The 24,330-nt window shown below is 32.8% G+C and overlaps 1 protein-coding gene across 1 annotated transcript; it reads left to right on the top strand.

The window, feature by feature from the left end:
• Positions 1–1,104: 1,104 nt before the first annotated feature.
• slc25a42 (solute carrier family 25 member 42) lies at positions 1,105–18,385 on the top strand. Its single transcript, XM_058755631.1, has 9 exons — positions 1,105–1,339; positions 1,431–1,512; positions 5,950–6,124; positions 9,230–9,341; positions 10,748–10,773; positions 10,920–11,086; positions 12,583–12,699; positions 13,651–13,802; positions 15,502–18,385. The coding sequence occupies exons 3-9, from the start codon at positions 6,035–6,037 to the stop codon at positions 15,825–15,827; spliced, it is 990 nt and encodes a 329-aa protein (XP_058611614.1). The 5' UTR covers positions 1,105–1,339; positions 1,431–1,512; positions 5,950–6,034; the 3' UTR covers positions 15,828–18,385.
• Positions 18,386–24,330: the final 5,945 nt, after the last annotated feature.

The following is a 24,330-nucleotide window of genomic DNA, read 5'->3' as shown; positions in this document are numbered from 1 at the left end:
AAAAATGTACCATAAATTTATACTGAAATACCATAATTATAGTTGCAACTGTAAAATCATAATAAATTTATATATCAAAATGCAATAATATATATTATAAAAGTATATTAAGCCTTCAAAATATTTCATTATTTTGCTGAAAACTAAGTTTTGCTTTTATTTCATGCACATTTTATTGTAGTAACATTAATTATAGTAACAAGTATCTTGGTAGAAATGATCATTGCTTTTTTCTGAAAAGGTATCATGGTTCAGTAGTGCTATTACACAGAAATATACCATGGTACTGTATGATTACTAAAGTTAAAACCATAAGTTTTTTTTTTGTTACTTAAAATAAACATTAACTGAACTAAACATGTAAATCTAAAAATATTTATAAAATATAAAAACTTAAACTTGTTAGTTTAAAGTTTTTAATTTAGTTTAATATTTGTACAGTTTTTTATAGTTTAATTTAGTTTAACTTGATGTAATAATTTAAAAATAGACATTTATATATATATATATATATATATATATATATATAAAAAACCTTGTAATAAATTTAAAAGAATATTACCTACAATGAAAAAGTGAAGTAAAAATGGTAAATATAAGAATAAAAATAATTGAAATATTAATAGAGACAATGCTACATTTACAAAAATGACAATGCCATGAAACCGCGTGATTATTTAGATATGTAGGCCTAAATGGTACTACTGTGTTTTTATTTCATATATTGTAAAAGTGATATTCTATGTACTATATCGTACAGTACTGATACTGTATATCAAACTTCAGTGGTGCTGCCAAAATGTAATGTAGTTTTGGATATTAGTTTCTGCAAACAAGTTGTGTTTCAGCAGTGCTTTAAATAAATATATAGTCATTATTATGATCTGATTACCAGATACCATGCTAATTATACGGCACACCCTGCTATTATCATGGCATCGCGTTCAAAGGCGTCGTTACGATAATACTTCACACGTGAACATAACATATACACGCCTTTCTCGCTATTTCTGGCTTATTCTCTCTAAAACCCCACCCTTTCTACTGTTTACTCCCCTCGAACGAGCCTATCCACGTCAAGCGCGCGCCCGCTCCGGACTACAACTCCCACAATGCACCGGTCCTCGCCCTTCAACGCTCGCGTGCTAGTGTGACAGCAGCGCCTCAGACGCGTGAAATGCGCAAGTAAAGCAGCTCAAAGTCACAGCAGCAGCCGTGAAAGTGAAATAAAATGTGTTCAACCGGCTTTTCTGCAAAACGGACGCCTGCAGCCTCGCGTTAGTTTGACGCGAGCGGGTTTTTAGTGTGGATGGTGACTGACTGGCTGCCTGGCGTTTATGTAAGTGGATAGTGACTGGCTGGAGTTTATCACTTCATCATATGTTTGTTTATGAGCTTAGCAGACCAACAGCATGGGAATGTTTGAGCAGATCGTCATCAGATTCCGGTGAAGTCGGTGTTTTTCTCGGGGTTTTACGCAGAGAGCTACAACAGGTGCTGTCAGACAGTCAGGTAAGCTAGAGCTCCATTGAAATGTCATGATAACAGTTGTTTTGCTAACAGGCTAAAAGGCTAAAGCACTTTGATGCTGATATTGAGAAATGTGTCACGAGTTCATCCGAGTAAATATTTAATAACGGACGATTTCATTTGACGTCATTTCGCTAAATAAACAATTGTAAACAATCATGGTGTGTTTAAAAAAAAACAACTTTGTGTTGACAAGTGGTTTATATTTGATAGATTTACACGGTCGATCCTAATCCTTGGTTATAAATGAATCTGGTGTTTTGCATAAATTAGCTTTAATGTTGTGCTGACAGGACAGGTATGTTGTATTTTATGCTTTTACTTGGTAAGCTGTTTGGCAAAATAGACAGCGTAATTATTATGTTTCATAAATAAGTATTTAGGTTGGTATTGACTAGCTTGGTTTTATTAAACACAATATTGTTTTGATGTATGAAAAAGTGTGTAATGTTTAATAATATTACCATATATATATATATATATATATATATATATATATATATATATATATATATATATATATATATATATATATATATATAAATAAGAAACCAGACTGAGGTTTAGGGGTATGTGGGAAAGTTTAGAGACAAAAAATATCATGAGCAAAAATAATATATATAGATAGATAGATAGATAATATTATATATTAATGACTAAATGTAATGTTAATGTAAATATTAAGCCAAATAGACGTTAATAATTTTAAATAACGTGTATTAAAAACATGTAAATATTATATATAAATATTTTACTTTTTAACAAATTAATTAATGAATTAAAATGCATTAAAATCATCGGGGAAAAAATAGATTAAATAAAAAATAAAAATAAATAATGCATCTACCAGGACAGTACTATAGTAAGTTTAAAAAATAAATAAATAATGTAATAAAAATCGAATGTTTTACACAATTATATATAATTTTGCACAGTATAAATTTGGTCTTTATACATGGAAATATATACAGTAGCTGTCTTTTAAATTTTAGGACGTGCACAAGGGTGATTATATTTAGTGGCATCTAAACGATTTAAAAGCATTGCTTTGTCACATTTATAGCCTGTCGTTTTAGTATGTAAACATCAGTTTTCTGTGCATGTATAACAGTGCGCAGTTCCACATAAGCCGTTGCTTGTGTTTATACTGTCGCTGTTAGTTTGCTGCTGCTGTTTTTGTTGGTGGTTTGGTATTTCCTCTCCTTGCAAATCACAAAGGCTTTCAGTGGATCTGTCATCGGATCCGCAGGGAGCATAAAAGACTGAGAAAGAGCGAGGCAGACAGGGTTTGGAAATGGTCCCATACTTTAACCCAGTGGGGAACAGGTCCTGCTCTCAGTTGCCTTGGTGATTTAATCATTAAAAAAACCTTTTCACACGTGAGATTCTTTAACCCCGTGTCATTTTTAACCCTAGGTTAACAATGTAATCTTGTTGCAGGTTTCACAGTGTTAATATTTTACCCAGGATAAAGTATGAAGTTGTAAAGATCATTAAAATAAATACATTTACAAAAAAAAAACTATTTTAGTCTTTCTACTAAAGTTACATTAAATTTCGTGTAATGCTTGCTGTTTCTTTGTATTTATGTGTGAAATTTATAGTAATTTCTGAGTGAAAATAATTTCAACACCAGTTTTTTTCAGTGTTTGAACGTTGTGAAACATTTAAACCAAGATTAGTTTCCTGAAGATAAAAATGCAGTTTCATGCATGAAAATCCCAACTGTGAAATGTTGCTTAACCCTGGGTTTAAAAGCTGTTAAAAGCCTAATCATGAATTACTAAACGAGGGTTAGCAAGTCATTCTGGATCTCGCAGCACTACAGTCTCAGGATTACGGTGACTGAGTCGTGTCACATGTGACATGCCGTGCAGTGTTTCAAGGTTGTGCGTCTGCAGGACTTTGAGGGTCTGAAGTGTTCGTATGCGCTGAATGTGTGTCAGCCTGAAGGACCTTTACCCCACTGAGCCTCGTTCACCTCCACCGCTGAGAATAGAGCTCAGGTTTGACTGACCCGCTAGTTCAGGGTGGTTTGAGTAGTTCAGATTTTAAAGGGACAGTTCACTCAAAAATGAAAATTCTGTCGTTACGTCACCCTCATGTTGTTCCAAACCTGTATGAGTTTCTTTCTTCTGCTGAACACAAATGAAGTATATTGAAAAATGTTGGTAGCCAAACAGTTGACTGTAGCCATTGACTTCCATAGTAAAAAGTAAAAAATGGGTGAACTATCCCTTTAACTTTATTTTTAACTTTATTTTTAGATTTTGAATTGTATTATTTATTATTTTTATCCATTTAAAAATAATTAAACAAATAAATAAATATAAATAATTATTATTTTTGTCATTTTATATATATATATATATATATATATAATTATTATTTTTCTTTAGATATATATCTATGGTTCTTACAAATTTTATTTCAGTTTTAGTTAATTTAGTATTTCAAGTTGAACTAAAACTTAACATGGTCTCATTTGTTAACATTAACATGAACTAACAACGAGCAAATTTTTATAGCATTTATTAACCTTATGTTACCTAATAAAAAAACAATTCATATTCGCGTTAACACGTACAACTTTTAATCTTAAAAATGCATTAGTAGATGTTGGGATTGACGGTGGTTCTCAAGTCCTTTTAGTTGGACTTAGTTAATTTTGTTTAGCATTTTAATAATATTTTATTATATTTTCATTTCGATTTATTATTATTTTAGTTTTAGCAATTTTAGTACTTAAATTTATTTATTTCAGGTAGTCACTAAGGCAACGTTTCTGTTTTTCATCTAATATTTCTGATTTATTACAACTACCAAAAATGATTATTAATAGTTTGTTTTAACACTATTGAGTATATTATCCAAAGTTAAATCGGCTACACCAAGCATTTCTGATCAGGCATTGCGCACATTAACCCTTGAGGTCCAGACGGGTGAACATTTTGGCAGGATCTTGAATTTTCCCACAACACCTTGTTGTCATTGTGAATGTCAACCTGATTTTTGCTCACTTCTTTGATTACTGTCCTGCTAACGACCAGCAGCAGAATAAATCATGTTTGGATTATGTTTAGAAAACTAAATGAAGTTGTATGCTATATCGGGCAGTGTTGCTCAGGCCTCATATCACAGGCCGTCAGGACCCTGAATAATTCAGCATTTGTGCTATTATTAGAGGTGCATCTGTGTGACCCTTTCAGATGTTATTTGAGTCAGTCGTGGATTCACAGATCAGCTCCTCTGACCTGATTGAAGTCAATTGGATTTTTGTGCATGAGTGGTTTTCATTTCATCACAACTGTTTGATTAATTCACTATTTGCCATTCAGGGTGATGAAAATCCTGTGAATGTGATTTAATATGACAAATAATCATCCAGACAGAAGGAGAAGCCTGGGTGAATCTGAGTGAAATATTTCACAAAAAAAAAAAAAAAAAATATTGTTTTGCATAAACAAAAGGAAGCTTTTTGTTGGATTATATGCAAGATTAGCTTTTTCGTTGGTAACACTTTACGATAAAATTTCATTTGTTAACAATAGTTACATTAGTTAATGTGAATGAACAATACTTTATACATTGGTTACTTAAGTTAATGTCAATTTCATTGTTTATTCACACATAATTTAAAATCAAAAGTTGTTTTTGTTTACAGTAGTTAATGCACTGTAACCTAACACGAATAAACAATGTGCATTATATTTTTCTTAATTGATAAATTATAATAAAATACATTGTTGATAACAAATAAGACCTCATTGTAAACTGGTTTATTATAGTAAACTAAAACCATTTAAAAAATATACTTGAAACTAAATAAATGTTAACTAAAATAATATAAAATATATAAACATATTTTTCAGCTACATTTCTCATTTTCATTTTGTTTAACTTGATGTACTTAAAATAACTAAAACAAAAATAAAATTAATAAAAATGAAATAGACTTATTAAAAAAGAACAACTAAAAATGGCAAAATACAACAACTTTCAAATTAAAAATGTAAACAAAAAATGAGAAATACTAAAAATGTATTCAAAATATTAAACGAAACTTTAACAGTATCTCAAATATACTAAAATAGCACTGATTGTAAAGTGTATTACCTATTGTGCATTACATTATTTGCATGAAAATTAAAACATTTAATGTTTTACTGGATGTTAAATTGTCTTAAAAATAATGTCACAGTGCAAAAATTCTGAATAATCACCTTAATTTCTTATTCATGCAAAATATAATGTCTTTTTTCATATTATTTTAAGGTAAAATAAGAGCTAGACATGTTTTGTGAGGTCCATCTCTTATCTAGAAGACGTCTTTGCAGATTTTAAAATAGCTCTGTGATGTGTTTGGCAGCGTTATATGATATGGTGTTGATTTCTAATATTTCTCTCTTGTCGTTCCAGGTTTGGATTGTGAGCCTGTGTGTGTGTGTGTGTGTGTGTGTTTGCGTGTCGGGCCGGCGAGCCCTGCGTGCGCTGGTGTGTATGAATGGATCAGGTTGGCATGGGGAACGCAGAACACCAGGGGGCGCTTACAAAGGGTGAAGTGCTGCCACGCCCGGCCTCCAGCCAATCAGAGGTGAGAATACTCCCTTCTGAACCCGCCCACAGCTAAGAACAGCCAATGAGATTGCACTGTTCCTTTCCAACTGAATTATTTCAAGAAAATCCTGTCGTTGTTTACTCATCCTCATGTCATTCTAAAGCCGTATGACTTTATTTATGAGCACGAACATCTTTTGTGATCATCTGGGTATGACTTGAGGGCAAGAAAATTATGACAGGGCTGTTGCATTGTATTTCTATGTAAATAATTGCACCATATCACCAATGGACAGTCATTGTGTTAAAGAATGCAGATGTAAAAACCGGTTTGTGAGGTTAGGCTGGCCATTATTCATGCAGCAGGAAGAACAGAAGACCAGTGTTTGGGAAGCGTCTCAGTGTTTCCAGTCAAATTACCAGTGCATTACTCACAGATGAGATCAAGATGGCTTACAAGGAAGAAATCTAAAAACATTTGACCAGTTTATCAGTGGAAAATGCGTGACCTCGTGATCTAATTTCCGGGTTCAGTCACGGGTTTAGTTTTCCCTCCGTGATCTTGAGATCAAATGTCTGTTGAAGAAAGTTCCTTCACTCGTCTGATGGTCTTAACTACAAATAACCGTAGTATTTTCATTGATCTGTTTTCTTAACATGGTGCTGTAGAGTCCCACTGTGCTTTAATATTATATATAATATTTTTAAATAGTTTATTATAGTTAACTAAACCATTTAAAAAATATACTTGAAACTAAATAAATGTTAACTAAAATAATGGTGCTGTAGAGTCGCACTGTGCTTTAATATTATATATAATATTTTGGTAACACTTTACAATAAGGTTCATTAGTTAACTACATTAGTTCACATTAACTAATAATAAACTGCACTTATACAGCGTTTATGAATCTTTGTTAATATTAATTTCAACATTTTATTAATACATTATTAAAATCTTGTTAACATTAGTTAATGCACTGTGAACTAACATGAACTATCAATGAACATCTGTATTTTTATTAACTAATGTTAGCGAAGATTAGTAAATACAGTAACAAATGTATTGCTCATGGTTAGTTCATGTTAGTTAATACATTAACTAATGTTTAACTAATGAACCTTATTGTAAAGTGTTACCAATATTTTTAAATAGTTTAATATATTTATTATAGTTAACTAAAACCATTTAAAAAATATACTTGAAACTAAATAAATGTTAACTAAAATAATGGTGCTGTAGAGTCCCACTGTGCTTTAATATTATATATAATATTTTTAATTTAATTAAATGCATTTTCATTTTACTTTATATTTAATTTATATTTTTAATTATTTGTATTTTAGTTTTAGTTAATTTAGTGCATCAAGTTAAATTAAATGAAAATGAGAAATATTCCTTTTCAGCAACTAGCTAGAAATAACTAGAAATAAAATGTTTAAACATTTTTATAAATTTTATTTTTATTTCAGTTAACATTTATTTTATTTCAAGAAATGAGAAATGTTTTTTTTAGGGTTTTGTTTCTGTTAATTATAATAATCCTGGCAGCCTGGACAGCTCCTATGAAATTAATTTTTAAAGCAAATTTGTGTCCTTTATATTTGTATTATGTAGTGACTGTTTTATTATGACAATAAGACACTTGAGAGTATTATAATGTGACTGTATTCACTGCATGTCGTGGCTATTCACACTATGACCTCTTCAACCCTGCATGCTTGATTACTAAGTGTGATGTGTTAAAATAGAGTATTTTCATTCTATTTTTAATTGAATGATTTTGATGATGCGTGGGATGATTTAAAGCTCAAAAAATGTAAAACTTTTAAAATTAGAATAAGAGTCAGTTTCTATTTCAGTGAGCTGTTATTATAGTTGGTATGATGATCGTCATTCATCATTCTGCATAACGTTTCTTTGTTTTTATTTCCATGTGGGTTGCTGACCGGCACATTTACAGTAAAACCCATCAGACATTTTAGTGTTTAATGAGAATTCACATGAGCTGTTTGTGTCTGTATAAGGTACACAATTAATGGGAATAAAACTGAAATCACAATATGGCTTTCACGAAGACTGCAATACAAAATGATAATAGTAATATTTCTGATTTAGTTTTTTAGTAATTTTTAGATTTTTATTTAGTAATAATGATGATGATGATAATTTTATTATTATTATATAAACATTGATATTGATCACAAAACCTTGGCTAAATTGTGCAACCCTAAACACAGCAAACTGAGAGAAGGCTGCAATACAGTACAATACAGCGAAATATTACAATACTAACATTTCTTATTTTGTTTTATGTAGTAGTAATAAATAATAATAATAATAATAATAATAATAATAATAATTATTATTATTATTACTAAATAAAATCTTATTTAATCTTATTAAATCTTATAATATAAATATTATTATTTTATAGACATTATTGATGTGTAATCACAACACTTTATATAAAAATTGTCAAAATGTGCAAACCCCCCCCCCCCAAATAAAAATAAATAAATAAACAAAGCCAATTGAGAGGCTTGTAAAGTTTAGTAATTTTTAGATTATTATTATTATTTAGTATTTATAAATCGCATTTTAAATTTACATTTTTATCAGAAAAATCACAATTACACCGCCGCCCCCAAATTGTGCAGTCTGTGGCATGTAGAAACCCTTTTTCATTTCTTCTATCAGGAAAAGGATCATATTGGAGGTTGTTTTTAGATCCTTCATATGTTGATTAACAGGGCAAATTAATTTGCATCAAAGTGATTAAGTGCTGCGCAAACAGAAGACGAGTCTGTGGTTTTCAGTCGCTCAGCATGCTGGGACATGATGAGCTGAACTTAACCCAGTGTTCCTGCTCTACTTGTGTTTGGACAATCATTCAGGTCATTGGTTTGTGGGTGGATACGGATTAGAAGTGTGAATATAAACCTGTTCTGCTTTATAAAGATTAGAGGGAAAGCTTGAGTATTTCTCAGAAACCACAGTATGTGCTCATGCCTGGACATGTTACAGCATTAACACTGGGTGTGTCTGTTATTTATTGGAAGACATGGACTGGTGCATTTATTTGTTTCAATGTGGAAATCCTCATGAATCGGAACTAATGTGTGATCTGTGTGTGTGCAGGGTTTTAAACAGGGTCGCTCGGTCTTCAACTCTCTGATCTCGGGGGCGTGTGCAGGAGCTGTAGCCAAAACAGCCGTCGCCCCGCTGGACCGAACCAAGATTATCTTCCAAGGCAAGAACTCTTCTTAAAGTGCCCCTATTATGGATTTTTGAAAATGACCTTTCATGCAGTGAGCTCTAAGTGAATTAAAACATCCTGCAAAGTTTTAAATCTGAAAGTGCACCTTGTATAAAGTTATTGTCTCTCAAAAGAAAGAGTCGACTCTTGAATCATTGAAACGAGTCGTTTTTAAAACGAATCCCAAGCCGCTTCGTGTTGAGGTCAACATGAAACATTAGCATATTGCCCGCCGCGCAGACCTGGGAAAACTTGATTTTTGCATTGGTCTGAATGAAAATGCAAATTCATTCTTTGCCACTAGGTGCCGCTTTTGGAGCGTTAAAAGCTCACAAACACTGCTTTAAATGAAACCGACCAATCACCTCAGATTAGCGTCACGCAAAGGAGGCGTTTGGAAAAATGAATCGTTAAATGAATTGTTTGGTAGTCGTTGAGCCAATAAGGTAAAAATAAATGCATATTATAGGAAAATGAAAGTGTTTTTTGACCTTGCATGCATGTCAACCTGTTGTTGACTCCCAAAACCAAAATATGAACCTTTCATAACCCATAATAGGGGCACTTTAACCTTCCCTGACTGACTCACTAAACATTTACAGATGTGCTGAAGTATTTAAACATGTCTGAATGTCATTGCATTAGGTGCAGATTATCAAAGCAAGTGTCATTCTTTTAGTGTCACGCGTGAGTGGATCGGTTCATGTGATTCTCCTCACCTGTGCTTCTCTGCTAGCACACCTGTGTGAACTTAACAAGGATGCAAACTTGTCACCTTTGCACCCCAAATAGGTCATTTGTGTGATTTGTTTAGATCCAGTGAGCTTGGGTCACTTCTGACGTGCATTTGAAAAGACAACACGCCAGTCATCTTTTTCCAAATTTGTAATAAGAGTCATTTATAAATCTGTCAAAATCAAACAAGATAAAATCTTTAAGATCTTCCAGTGGATTCCTGCTAGAATAAAAACACTAATAATAATAATAACATATCATCATAATAATAATAATATCGCAATAGTAATATTACTATTGTAATATATTTAGTTTAATTTTTATAACTTAATACTATAAATATTTAAATGAAAACAATAACAATAATAAATTATTATTATTATTATTTGTGTATAATATTGAATTGTTAAAACAAAACAACAAAAATAGATATTTGTTTTTAAACTTTGTGTAAAAAATGTGTAAATTTACATTTTAAAGCTGATATCCTGTTTATAACTGATGTATGAATTGTTTTTTTCTTTCTTGTTTGTAAAGTAATAAACCTTGTAGTTGCACAATAAATGTTGCATAGGAATCCATATCTTATGTAGTGCTGGAAAGTTTCATTTATTCTTTATCATCGGCTGAAACTCTAAATATTTCTGTTTATCTTCTCATTTTAGTGTCGTCGAATAGATTCTCTGCTAAGGTGAGTCTTTGTGAATACTTACCTAATGTAAAGTGTCAGTGGTTTTTGCATATTTTAAATGCTTGTGAAGTTTAAATGGTATTGAATTGAATTGCACAACAAAACACAAAAATTGTATTTTATTGTGGGATGTTTGTGGTTTCCAGGAGGCGTACAGGTTAATTTACCGCACATATCTGAAGGATGGCTTCTTCAGTCTGTGGAGGGGAAACTCAGCCACGATGGTGCGTGTTATTCCATACGCTGCCATCCAGTTCTGTGCTCATGAACAATACAAGAGGATTCTGGGACAGTATTATGGCTTCCAGGGCAAGTGAGTGAGATTTTACTCTATGTTGCTTCACCACTGCACATTTACATTTGAAGAGTTCATTTGCAAAAACCGATAAATGCCACTTTTTTGTCAGGGATCTACATTGTCAGCTGAGGAGATTACAAAGATTAAACGAGCGTTTTTGTTTAACTCTGAAACATTAAATGTGGAGTTATCTGCTTTTCCCAAAAGATGACTGTTGGAGTTATCTGATTTTGCTATAAAACAAACTTTTAATATATTAAAAATAGGAACATCACGATTCGATTTTCTCACAATTTTTTTTTTTTTTAACAAAATGAGATTGAAGATGTTATACAGTAAATGAGAAGGTGTCCTTTTATTAGGCTATTGCTGCACATTTCTTTGTGAAATTGAAATGTAACAAAACTAAATTTAAATTTTAAAACAAACCCCGAATCAAATAAGCAAATTACACAAATAAAAGAAATCTCTTCATATAAACAAACTAAGGCTTTGTCTGTGCTCTTTCCATTTAAAATTAGAGGCAACCACTGCATTTTAATCATCATCCAAACAAAGATGCAGCGTACATGCAGCGCTTATGAACAGCAATGATACAGTGTTTCCTTGGTTACCGCTGTAAACAAAGCAGAGCTGCGCTTATGAACAGCAACGATACAGTGTTTCCTTGGTTACCGCTGTAAACAAAGCAGAGCTGCGCTTATGAACAGCAACCATACAGTGTTTCCTTGGTTACCGCTGTAAACAAAGCAGAGCTGCACTTATGAACAGCAACGATAGTGTTTCCTTGGTTACCGCTGTAAACAAAGCAGAGCTGCGCTTATGAACAGCAACCTACAGTGTTTCCTTGGTTACCGCTGTAAACAAAGCAGAGCTCCACTTATGAACAGCAACGATAGTGTTTCCTTGGTTACCGCTGTAAACAAAGCAGAGCTGCACTTATGAACAGCAACAATACAGTGTTTCCTTGGTTACCGCTGTAAACAAAGCAGAGCTGCGCTTATGAACAGCAACGATACAGTGTTTCCTTGGTTACCGCTGTAAACAAAGCAGAGCTGCACTACTTTCATGCATTGTTCAGAGGCAAGATGAACAGAAAATACCACACAAACTTTTCTAAAGACAGTCAGTTCCCCTCGGAGATACATTCATATAAACTCTACTCCAATTGTATCGCTATTTGTTTGGCATCTCAACTGATTTGAATTGTCACATGTTTGAATCGATTTTCAGCCGGCTAATTCGGTTACTCGTTACATCCCTAATAAAAAAAAAAACACACTTTCAATTAACTTTAATTTTGTAAGTTACCTGTATTTGTTTGAGTTATTACGTAATCAAAACAACCCAACTGCAGTTTGATTGAAATTACTTGGATGGCACAATAACAAAACATGATTTACGAATAATAAATAAAATGGAGTTATCTGTTTTTGCAAATGAACTCTTCATTTGTTTATTTAGCCAAAGCGGCTTACAAATAAGAAATGAAACGACGTGTTGTTTTGCAGAGCTCTGACGCCTGTGCCGCGGCTGCTGGCCGGTTCGCTGGCAGGAACCACGGCTGCCATGATCACGTATCCGCTGGACATGGTCCGAGCGCGCATGGCCGTCACACCCAAAGAGATGTAAGACCTCACCCACTAAACTGCCTTCACCTGCTGGAATGACACAGTTTGGATTTTTTTTACTATACTGATTTATTTTAATTTTCAGAAATTAGTAGTGTCTATTTAAATTCAAAATATAACGTCAGAATTCTAGAACTTTGATTGCTCTTCAGGCATCCCAAACTTTTTAACCAGTGAATGGATTTTGAAATGTTCGTGATTTACTGGATAAGGATCGATGTTGTTAATGTTAACTGAAATAAAGCTGAAGTAACATACAGTATAAATATTAGATGAAAGGCTTAAACTTAATAAACTAATTAAAAAAAAATTAATACAATTAGAATTTGACAATTGGTTTGAAATAATAAAAAAAATCTAATTAGAATTTGAAAATCGGCTTGAAAAAATTATGTAAAATTAGGTTTTAAAAATTAGTACTAAAAGTACTAAAATTACTTAAACTAAAAGTGAAATAAAATAAATGAAAGCTAAATAAACATAACAATAAAACGAAAACTGAAATCAAAAAAATGAAAATGTAAATATAAATATAAAAGCTAAAATATTAAAAGATAAAATAATAATAAATTCTATAATATTATATAAGTAATACTAAAATAACACTAAAAATGATTTTTAAAACCCACAATATCTACCTGATAAAATATTTTAGAAGCTTGATATAACTAGAAAAATGAGTATGAAATGCCCTTGGTGTGCATTTCCAGGACTACTAGAAATCACAATTTTTAAAAATAAATCCAAGGCTGTGGGAATGCTGGTTCTTCCAAGACAACAACACATTGTTAAAGGGGTGAATTCAGTTAAAGAACATTTAGATTTGTAGTTGTTTTAGGATATTGTAATGCTTGTTTTGTCATATTTAAATCATCTTGAAGCCAGTTGGACAAACGAGATGAAGCGAGTTTTGATGTGTTGTCGTTGTGTGATGTCGTTTACGGTCAGGTACAGTAACATCCTGCACGTGTTCGTCCGTATCTCTCGTGAGGAGGGGCTGCAGACGCTCTACAGAGGATTCACTCCCACCATCCTCGGCGTCGTGCCGTACGCGGGACTCAGCTTCTTCACCTACGAGACGCTCAAGAAACTCCACGCAGGTAAAGCCAGACTCTGTATGACTCTCAGGGTTATTATAGCTGTGAAATTTCAATAAAATTCCACTTGATTTTTTTTTTTTGCATTTTGGTTTCAGTGTCATTTTAGTTTCAAATAACTGACTGCTTTTAGTTTAGTTTTTATTTAATTGCTCCACAATAACACAGTAACACTTTTTAACTAACTAACAATAAGCATTACATTTGTTACAATATTTATGAATCTTTGTGAACATTAGTTCATGTTAGCTCAGGTCCATTAAATAATATTAACGGATACAATGTTTGATATTAATAATGTATTAATGCATGATAACTTTAACTAAAATTGATAAATGCTTTGAAGTATTTTCCATTTTTAATTCATGTTAGGTCCATTATTAAAATCAACAAAAGTTGCATCTGTTAATATTAATGTATTAATACATGTTGAAATTAACATTTAAATAAAATTAATGTATACTATTAAAGTATTTTTCATTTTTAGTTTATGTTAGGCCAGTTACTGTAAATAATATTAACTGATACAGTTTTTGATTTTAATAATGATGTTGATTTTATAAAAGCTTTAAAGTTCACTTCCAGAACAAAAATTTACAGATCATTTACTCGCCTCCTTGTCATCCAAGATGTTCATGTCTTTCTTTCTTCAGTCGTAAAGAAATAGTTTTTTGAGGATTTAATTTCAGGAATCTTCTCCATATAGTGGACCTCAACGTGCAAAGAAGGTCAAACGCCCTTTACAACAAAAAAAAAGTAAAACATCGATGTAGGACGATTTTGAAGTCGGAGGAGAAAATGAGATGGGAGTTTTTTGACATACCCTAACTGTATTGAACCGGAGTGCACACAGAGCTAGACAAGACGAGCATTTGAGGTTAAAAAGTACATAAATTGTATTTTTTTTTTATTTAGAAAATAACCTCATGTAGTATTTGATAATGCGATTTTCTCAGCTTTTTGCTTAAAATGTTGCTTTTTTATGAAACTTACCGACATTTCAAGTGTTCAAAGACTTTTTTTTGTTTGAAAGTAGAAGGTCTGATTTTACTTTGATGTATTGCATGTTCAGAGAACCATACAACAAAATATTCTGGGGGCCATGAAATTTTAGTGAAAATTAGCAAAAACGCTGGCGGTGGCTGGCAACTTTTTTCAAAAATGCTGGCGGGGAAAGAGTTAAAGTTACTCCAAATCAGCATGTAAAGCAAAGATCTTTAAAAGAAATTCCATGTGCAGCATATGCCCCAGATCCGTGCAATCTTCTCATTTTTCCCCCTTACGACCATCGTCTTGATGTGCGGATTCCAGGACAGAGTTCTGTCTTCACGGCTGAAGCTCGTGCTCTATTTTTAGACCTATATCTTTATAGTTATCGTGCTTGGTGTGAATGGGCCTTTACACATGGATATTTATTAAAAGATGAAGAACCACTATCATGCCTGACTTGCCAAACTTAAGTGACTGTGAAACATTTTATTGGATTGTACTATTTTTAATGTAAATAGTCAACGGTTTTATTCAGAGGTGTGTTTAACTGATTTATTTAGGAATGTATCACCTGAATGTATTTTAGGTGTAGATTTGAAACGTCTTTTGTTAATTGTATACCTTGTATAATTTATGAAAATAGCCTTGATGCTGGCATGGCGTTAAAAAGTGAATGAATAAATGTTTACCTGTTTGCATCTCTCTGTTTCAGAGCACACGGGCCGCTCTCAGCCGTACTCGTACGAGCGTCTGGCGTTCGGTGCGTGCGCAGGATTGATCGGTCAGTCGGCCTCTTACCCGCTGGACGTGGTGCGCAGACGCATGCAGACGGCGGGCGTCACCGGACACACCTACGGCAGTATCTCGGGCACCATGCGTGAGATCGTGACAGAGGAGGGCGTGATCCGCGGCCTCTACAAGGGCCTGAGCATGAACTGGGTCAAAGGGCCCATCGCCGTCGGCATCAGCTTCATGACCTTCGACCTCATGCAGATCCTGCTTCGCAAACTTCAGCAGTTCAGCCACAGTGCGCGGTAGCAGAAAAACACAACATTTTATTGTTTTTTTTTTGTTTTTAACCTGAGCAAATGCTGCCAATGAAGAGGACAGGAAATGCCTGGCGTCATGTGACTAGTTTAAAGTTGCATATGCATATGTGCACTGCAAAAATGATTTTTTTTCTTGGTATTTTTGTCTTGTTTTCCTGTACAAATATCTAAACATTTTTAAATTAAGATGCATTTACTTGAAGCAAAATGACTCAAGATATTAAGTCTTGTTTTATGAAAATGAATCAAAATGAGGTGAGTTTACACTTAAAACGGGAAGAAAATATCTTCCAATAATGTCTTGCTTCAAAGGGAAAGCGAATTCTTTTTCTTCATCCACTGGCACATGTTTGTTCTTGTTTTAAGCCTAAACTTACTTCATTTTGATGAATTCTTCAAAAAACAACTTATTGTGCATCTTATGTGTGCGTTTAGAAGTTTGTATTGGAAAGCAAGACAAGAACACAGGTTAAGAAGCTGATTTCTGCGGTGTGTGTTCGGAGCGAGTGTGTGTTCGGTACAGAGACACACTGAATGTTCATCTCTCCGTCTCAGAACGTCCTGTAAGTGCAATACTGACTGAAAGCGTCTGCTGGAAACACTATTTTCTTCATCGTCCCGCTTTATGTCTGTGTTTTCACACACATCAGGGGATTTGATGAAGATACACACATGCATTTTAAGTTTACAGCACATGTGTGTGTGTGTGTGTGTGTTTGTGAACAGCAGAGTCTGTTTATCTGTCATGTTCATATCAGGGTAAATCTCATGAAAACAGTCAACTCGTCCAGGTCGTGTTTCACTGTAAAATAGAAAAAAAATTATTATCATAATTGGAAAATAATTTTAATTATATTTGTAGAATATTTTCAATTTTATTTTACATAAAGCGCTTTTATTTTTTTGGCATCATATTTTCACAACAGTTAAATGCTTTTCCTCAAAATATGTATTTAAAAGAATAGAGGTACTGTACATTACAGTAGTACTTATAATTTCTGGAATTTGAATTTCTAATTAAAATGATAAATAATTTTTATATATATATATATATATATATATATATATATATATATATATATATATATATATAATATAGTTGGAAATTAAAATGATAGAAATTAGAATTACTACCATAAAGTATACTTGCATTTACTTTTATTAATAGGAATAATAAATATATATATATGTGTGTAAATGTGTACTTTATGGTGGTACTTAATTGGTCATTTCTGTAATTATAATAATAGTTCATATATAATTTCTGTTAGTATTTTCATACTGTATTTAAGATTATAATTTTAATTAAAAATTAATACATAATTTTAGGTAATTACGTATATACATATACGTAATACATTTTTGCATTATTTTCCCCTAAATTATGCTTTAATGCGCACAATAATATTATTCACTCAACTTTTTCCCCTTTAATATAGAAACGACAATCCTTTTTAATTTATTTTGGTCTGAAATACGAGTCATTTCTTCATGAGATTCACCCTTTTTATCCGTTATCATTAATTCAGGACAGGAGAGTGACGTGATCTGTGTGTGTGTGTGTGTGTGTGTGTGTGTGTGTGTGTGTGTGTGTGTGTGTGTTTTGCGTCTTGCACTCGTATGTATCTGCGGCTCCCAAGTGCCTGGAGAGAGAAAGCAAGCATATGAACATAAACATATAACAGTGTTACTGACTGCCGTAACTAACCAGTGCTCAACTAGTTGTTTGGTTTATGAACAAATACCGTGTTTGGTCTTTCATCATTGGTGTGTTTGTTCATTTACTGACATGAGAGGTTTTAAAATACTTCATGACTCACAGTGACAGTAATTACACTGTTCTTCTGGACCTTCATTTCTGAACTGAAATATTGATACAGTGACTCCAACAAGACTTCAAATGTGTCTGAATCTGACCTGTTTTACGTTTTAAACTGAACGAACCTGTTTGTGTATCTTTCTTTATAACAAATGGCATTTATTTTGGTACTTTCTCATCTCGTTTAGTGGCATTCAGATATGTCGAATGTGTTTTAAGACACTTCTTGGGGCCGTTGTATCTACTCATAATCATCTCAGTCTTTTCTGAACAAACTAAAATCCCTGCTAACCTGACAATCGCACAAAGCACAATGATTATCAACCAGATGTCTTTTAAAATGTTACAAATGGCATTAAATGCATTTTATACACATTGCAGACGCCTAATAAAACGCTGAGATTCGTTTGAATCGACTCAAAGATTCGATGTTTCGAGTCACGGTCGATCTGTTTGTTCATTGCAGTTTCAGTTCTGGAGTCTCTCTGTGTTTGAAAGCAGAATTCATGTTTATTGAAATGTTTCGGTGCAGAATCTCTGATGGGATTCAATGTGGAGTTCGTTACAAAGTGATTCGTGTTCCAGTGATTCATTCTTGCCGCTTCAAGAGAATCGAACAAATCTTTCACTAAAATGACTCGTTTGGAAGCATCTGGGTTCAAGACTGTTGTTTGTAAATTGAAAAGATTTGTGCCAAATGAATGTATATTAAACTAATGGCATCACAATCAAGCCTTTTCAGTCATTTATTCATATTTGCTGGATGACTCGAGGGAAATGTGTTTGAGTCGTAATGTCCTCTAGATGGCAGCATGAAGCAGCAGATGAGGCTCTTTGTCTTTTATCTCTGCTGTTTAAGAAGCATATCCATGCATGAAATATGAAATATACTTTCTAGGGTTACAAAAAAGCTATTTTCCATAGCATAAAGCTGATTAAAAACAGGAAAAATGTATAACAGCACGAAATAGCAATGCAAAGATTAACGCAACAGCATCAAACTATTGTTTTGCACAACAGAAATTGTAACGAATGCATTGCAGTTAACTACAAAATATGAAAAGCGTGAGGACTTGTATGAAATGCTTTTTTCCTGAGAAACCAGCTCTCAGTTCATTTCTCCCTTCATTGTATAGTGACTATGTCATTGTGATTTAATTGTTCACATGATTCCCAAAAAAAATGTACATCAATTTTTAGTTTAAAGGACAGAATTTCAAACCAGCGCACAAAAGAGAAGAAAGCATGTGTATTATTTGGCTTCTGATTCAAAACCTGATACAGACACTGTGACAACTTGCCCCTATCTCTTCCATATAACATCATATAGTGCTTGTACTGAGCTTATTTGTTTATTTATATAACAAAGTACTTTACATAAGCATTAAGCATTTAAAATATAATTATTGCATCAAAAGGTACATAAATAAAAATATCAATAAAAAGCAAGAAAAATATATTATTTATTAGAATTTATATAAATTATACATTTTATATATATATATATATATATATACAGACATATTTATTATTATTATATATATTTTTTAACAGGATCATTTAGAATTGTTTCAACCCAATTTTGGGTCAAATATGGACTAACCCAGCTGTTGGGTTAAATTTTTGAATTCCATTTTTAACCCAGCAATTGGGTTAGTCCATATTTGACCTAAAATTGGGTTGAAACAAGCCAGATTTTTGAGAGTGGTGAATGTGGATTGTTTCAACAGGGTTTATTCATCCAGCTTTGATTCTAGAAACCCCTGAACTTGACCTGATCGACCCCTCTGTCTTAATACAATGCTGTTTTAGTTCATTATAGTTTATTTTTTAATTATGTTTAATCTAAATAATTTTTAGAAACTAAACAACTTATTTGAAAGTGCATAATCATCATCATTTGAAAATAATAAAATAACTATTATTAATATTATTGCTAATGTTATATTATAATAAAATATTATTATTTACTGTTTATTTTGTATTATTTATCAATAATAAATTAACAACAACAACCATTTTAAAATAATATAAAATTATCTATTATTATCGGTATATATAATGACAATAATATTAATAATATACCATAATGTAACAAAAATATAACATATTACTATTATTATTATTATTATTTATTAATGATAAATTAATAACAACAAACTTAAAATAATATAAAATTGTTATTTATTGTGTTAATATTTATTATTAATTAATAATAATAATAATCATTATTATTTTTAATAATACAATGTTTTATATTGTAAAATCTTTTACAATCATCATCATCATTATTATTATTATTATACATTACATATATGAATATGCATTTGTTGAATATTTAGTGGTTGTATGACGTCACAGATTTAATTGTTTTTGTCCTCGAGCTCTCGCACAGATGAACAAAAGCACTCGAACATGCAGGATTGCTGGTGCTGGTGCTGATGCTGTGGGCGGGGTCATCGGGCGTTGCCATAGGTACCTGGAGCTGTGCCAATGTATTTGCATGTATTCAAATTGCTCATGAATAATTTACAGCACAGCAGCCTCCGCTGCTGCTGCCTCCATTCACTCCTCCTCAGAGTCACTGCACTCTCTCATGTAATACACAGAAGATCCTCTTTTCATGCTGTAATCAGGCAAATGTTCCCACAATAACACTATACAGATATAGATTATTATTACTGCTATGAATTGCTTTTATTTAACATGCAATACATTTTTTTTTTTTTTAATGCCAATAAATGTAGAATTTTTATAAGAACTTGCATGCACTGTATTTGGTTTAATGGCTCACTGTACTTCACAGGAAATGATGTCCCAGTTGTGGAAACAGCTGACTGGAGGATGTCAGAAAGGGGCGTGTCCACAGTGGAATGTAAATAATCTTTATTTTTTATTTAAAGAGCCAGCGGCTCAGAATCTCCCGCATGTGCACACCAGCAGATTGATTTGGAAATCAGTGCATCACACAATTACAATACAAAAACACACAAAACACAAAAAAACGTCTGATCGATATTAAAATAGGATTTTGTTGGTTTCTTATTTATTTCTATATTTAGTTCGATCCGTACGGAAGGTCCTGACTGGCTTCTCGTTTGGTCGAAGTTGAATTAAGAATATTCTTAAAGATGATTTCTCCTTTTTTTTCTTCGTCTGGAGGCAAAAAGCCATTTCAGTGTCAGACTCTTGAGAAAAAGCCTCAACTTTTTTTTTTTTTGTCCTGTAGTGACATTTGCGCGATTTTTACGCGCGCGCGCGCGTCTGCAGATTGAATGATGATTGACAGATGCGACAGATTGATTGATTTGATTGACAGATTCAAAGTCTCTTTTTTTGGTTTGTTTTTGGGCTTCCCGTATCAGTTCCCCAGTAGTTACATGGCATGAAACCTTGTGTATCTACTAAAACATATAATTAAACAAATGTTTAATTTGTGATTTTTAAAAAAATATATATTTTTATTCGAAAGCAATAAGAACAAAGTTGGTCAGCTCTGTTGTATCAATATCTGTAATGTTATCATCATAACATTAATATCACAATTGTGAAACATTTATATATATTAATAGTTGACTCGTTTACTTTGTGGTCATAAAGTTATTTCTACTCATTAATCCATTATTTATGTCATAGAATAAGTCTTCATGTTAGTGAATGAATGATCAACAATATTAAACACTCTGATCTCACACTTATACACGACTTTGCATTACATGCAGAATATGCATGCACACACACTTTACAATCAAATACCTAAAACCTACTTATATAATGGCGTAAACCACAATATCAAATACTCACACCAGACAGTGTCAAATATCATACGTAGAAGCTTTATTGAAAATCATCACACATTCATTATTACTCAAGTACACAATGATGAATTGCAGCTTTACTGATACGCAATTACTCATTGCAGTATTAATTACTGAATCAGGTGAATGAAGCGTTTCTGAGGGTCATTGCATTAGTAAATCTAAATTACAGGTCCAAGTGTTATTAAAATATTCATTTACAGATTTTGTAATACATCCTGAGAGCTTGAGATGAGTGTGTGTGTGTGTGTGTGTGTGTGTGTGTGTGTGTGTGTGTGTGTGAAATAGAGCTGTTATGTGCATATGTTGAAATGCAACTCTAAGCGTGTTTAACAACGGCATGTGCATTACTAGATTCTCTTACCTGGTTGAATGTGCTTCTGCAGGTGATGCTGGACATCAGCAAATATCCACAGTGTTTTAGTTTTCTGCACTAAAAAAAAAAAATGAACAAGATCATAAAAACCAGAGATAGGACCGATTTTCCTCAAAAAAAAACAATCTTGTTTCTGATGGTGTTTGTTTGTTTCCAGGTGATTTCATCCTCCAGCTGATTCCAGCTTCCTGTTCAGCAGTACAGGAAGTGACATCAGTGAGTCTTCAGGGTGACACAGGACTGCGGAAAAGAGCATGAAAACATTAGTCCATCGTTCTGTATTTATATGAGATTAAATGACAGAAAAAATGCATTCAATTTTATTCACACTTACAAAAATACCATAGAATTACCCGTAAAAAAACACACCATTGGATATACAATGCAAGCAATACCATGGAACTCTTTGAATTTTAAAATCATAAAATATTCATATAGTTACCAAACAGTATCATGTTATTTCTCGAAATATCTTTCATCATCTGAGGGCATTGGGGCATTTTCTAGTTCAGCGGTCAAAATATCGTTGAAATCTCACTTTTAAAACAGGGATGGCACATTTTTGTATGTTTTTGTTTTTTAATTGTTGTGGGTTTCATATACTACTATTATAATTAATAATTATAGTGATGTTTGAAGGTCAAACAACTGGTTTTAATTCAATGCATTAAAAATAAGACTGAAAAATAGTAAATAGTAACCATTGCAATCGTTATAACAAAATCATGACTTTACAAAATTAAAATGCATTATAAATAAAACTGTATTTAAATGAATTGTTAACATTTTCTGAATATACAGTAATGTTTGTGCTTATCCCTAATTACAATTAGGCTTATTATTTTACATTTTAGACTCATTTTGAGTACAAGTTATGTGCGTTCTTGCAAGTGTAATTGTTTAGTTAATTTGAATTCATTTTTTTATTCATATCAGGCTGTACTTTCAGCCGCGTGGTACAGTTGAGATGTGTGTGTGGGAATAGGACATCAAAAACTGGAATTTTTCCACCTCGACAGTCGTAGTTTTTATTGTATTAATTTTCCATGTTAAAACAAAGCTTTAATGTCTCATGAAACAGCTTTAAAAAGCGAATACAGGCATTCGTTTGCTATTTCTACAATATTTAAAATGCTTTAAATGTTTGGGACATCTTGAGAGTGAGTAAATGTTGGAACTGTCGCTTTAATGTAATAAGTTGATGTTTGTGATCATGTGACGCTCATGAAAGCGAGACGTTTGGAGGTGTGTGTGTCTACATTTATTGTCCCGTGGGTCGTGTTATTTGGGTCTCAGGGGGTTTCTTTGCCCCGGAACCAGAGGTCATGTTAGGAACCCAGACAGAGAGAGTGTGTGTGTGTGTGTGTGTGTGTGTGTGTGTGTGTGTGTGTGTGTGAGAGAGAGGCCCAGACAGACTGTGCAGTGACCTGAGCCTATAGACAGACACAGAGGTCGTTGTCCAGGGTGATAAGAGCCATGTGTGTGTGTGTGTGTGTTTAGACCCAGACATTATTTTTGGGAGATCAGGTTCAACAGCTCCACCTCATCTCAACGGAAACACACACAGATCATAAACGCTATCAAATACAGCATATTTAACATCACTCAGATCAGTTCAATCAAGGATTTCTGAATAGCAAAAAATAATGTTTCATACGCACGTTTTACATGTTTGTCTAATTTTCTATGTTTATAAAACTGAGTAGCATTTAAAGTTGATAAATATTCGGTTTTATGGTAACTGTGTAACACCAAGGGTATTTTTACCGTGGTAACTTACACCCATGAACCAAATGTGAGGAAAAGCTTTTGTAAATAAATAGTGAGTTTTGATGACATGCTGACTGACAGATGTGTGTTAATGTCACACTAGAGCAGACTACTGAGTGTGTGTGTGTGTGTGTGTACTGGTTTTTGTGGTTTACGGGGACAATATTTGTATAATAACATGGGTATGACAGAGGTATTACAATTTGAAGGTGGTTTATGAGGACACTGCCTATGTCCCCGTAAAACAAAAGGCTTAAAAAACATACTAAATGGTGTTTTTTTTAATCTAAAAATGCCTGTAGTCTCCTGTAAGGGGTAGGTTTAGGTGTAGGGTTGGTGTAGGGCAATAGCACATACAGTTTGTACAGTATAAAAACCATTACGCCTATGGAGAGTCCCCGTAAACCACTAAAACAAACGTGTGTGTGTGTGTGTGTGTGTGTGTGTGTGTGTGTGTGTGTGTGTGTTTTCAGCACTGATTGTCAAACTCCGAGATCTTCACAAATATGAGACAAAATTTACGAGACTTCAATTTTGTTTGAATGAAGTATCAACTTTGTCTCAGATGTTCCTTAGAAGACAATAGACACAAGTCCAATACAGCTATAAAATAAATATGTATAGACGATTTGTGGCAATTTGAGCACAGTTTGAGACATTTTTGAGATCTAAAACTCTAGAGAAGATGTACCAAACATTTGAGGAATTT

Source organism: Onychostoma macrolepis, chromosome 02 (genome assembly GCF_012432095.1).
Source record: "Onychostoma macrolepis isolate SWU-2019 chromosome 02, ASM1243209v1, whole genome shotgun sequence".
Lineage (NCBI taxonomy): Eukaryota > Metazoa > Chordata > Actinopteri > Cypriniformes > Cyprinidae > Onychostoma > Onychostoma macrolepis.
This window is presented reverse-complemented; position numbering and strand designations above follow the sequence as displayed.

Excerpts from the sequence above, each read along its gene's own strand:
- slc25a42 (XM_058755631.1), top strand. The coding sequence starts at position 6,035 with ATGGATCAGGTTGGCATGGGGAACGCAGAACACCAGGGGGCGCTTACA. Across the intron at positions 11,087-12,582 it reads TATTATGGCTTCCAGGGCAA|AGCTCTGACGCCTGTGCCGC; the intron begins GTGAGTGAGATT and ends GTTGTTTTGCAG. Across the intron at positions 12,700-13,650 it reads GCCGTCACACCCAAAGAGAT|GTACAGTAACATCCTGCACG; the intron begins GTAAGACCTCAC and ends GTTTACGGTCAG.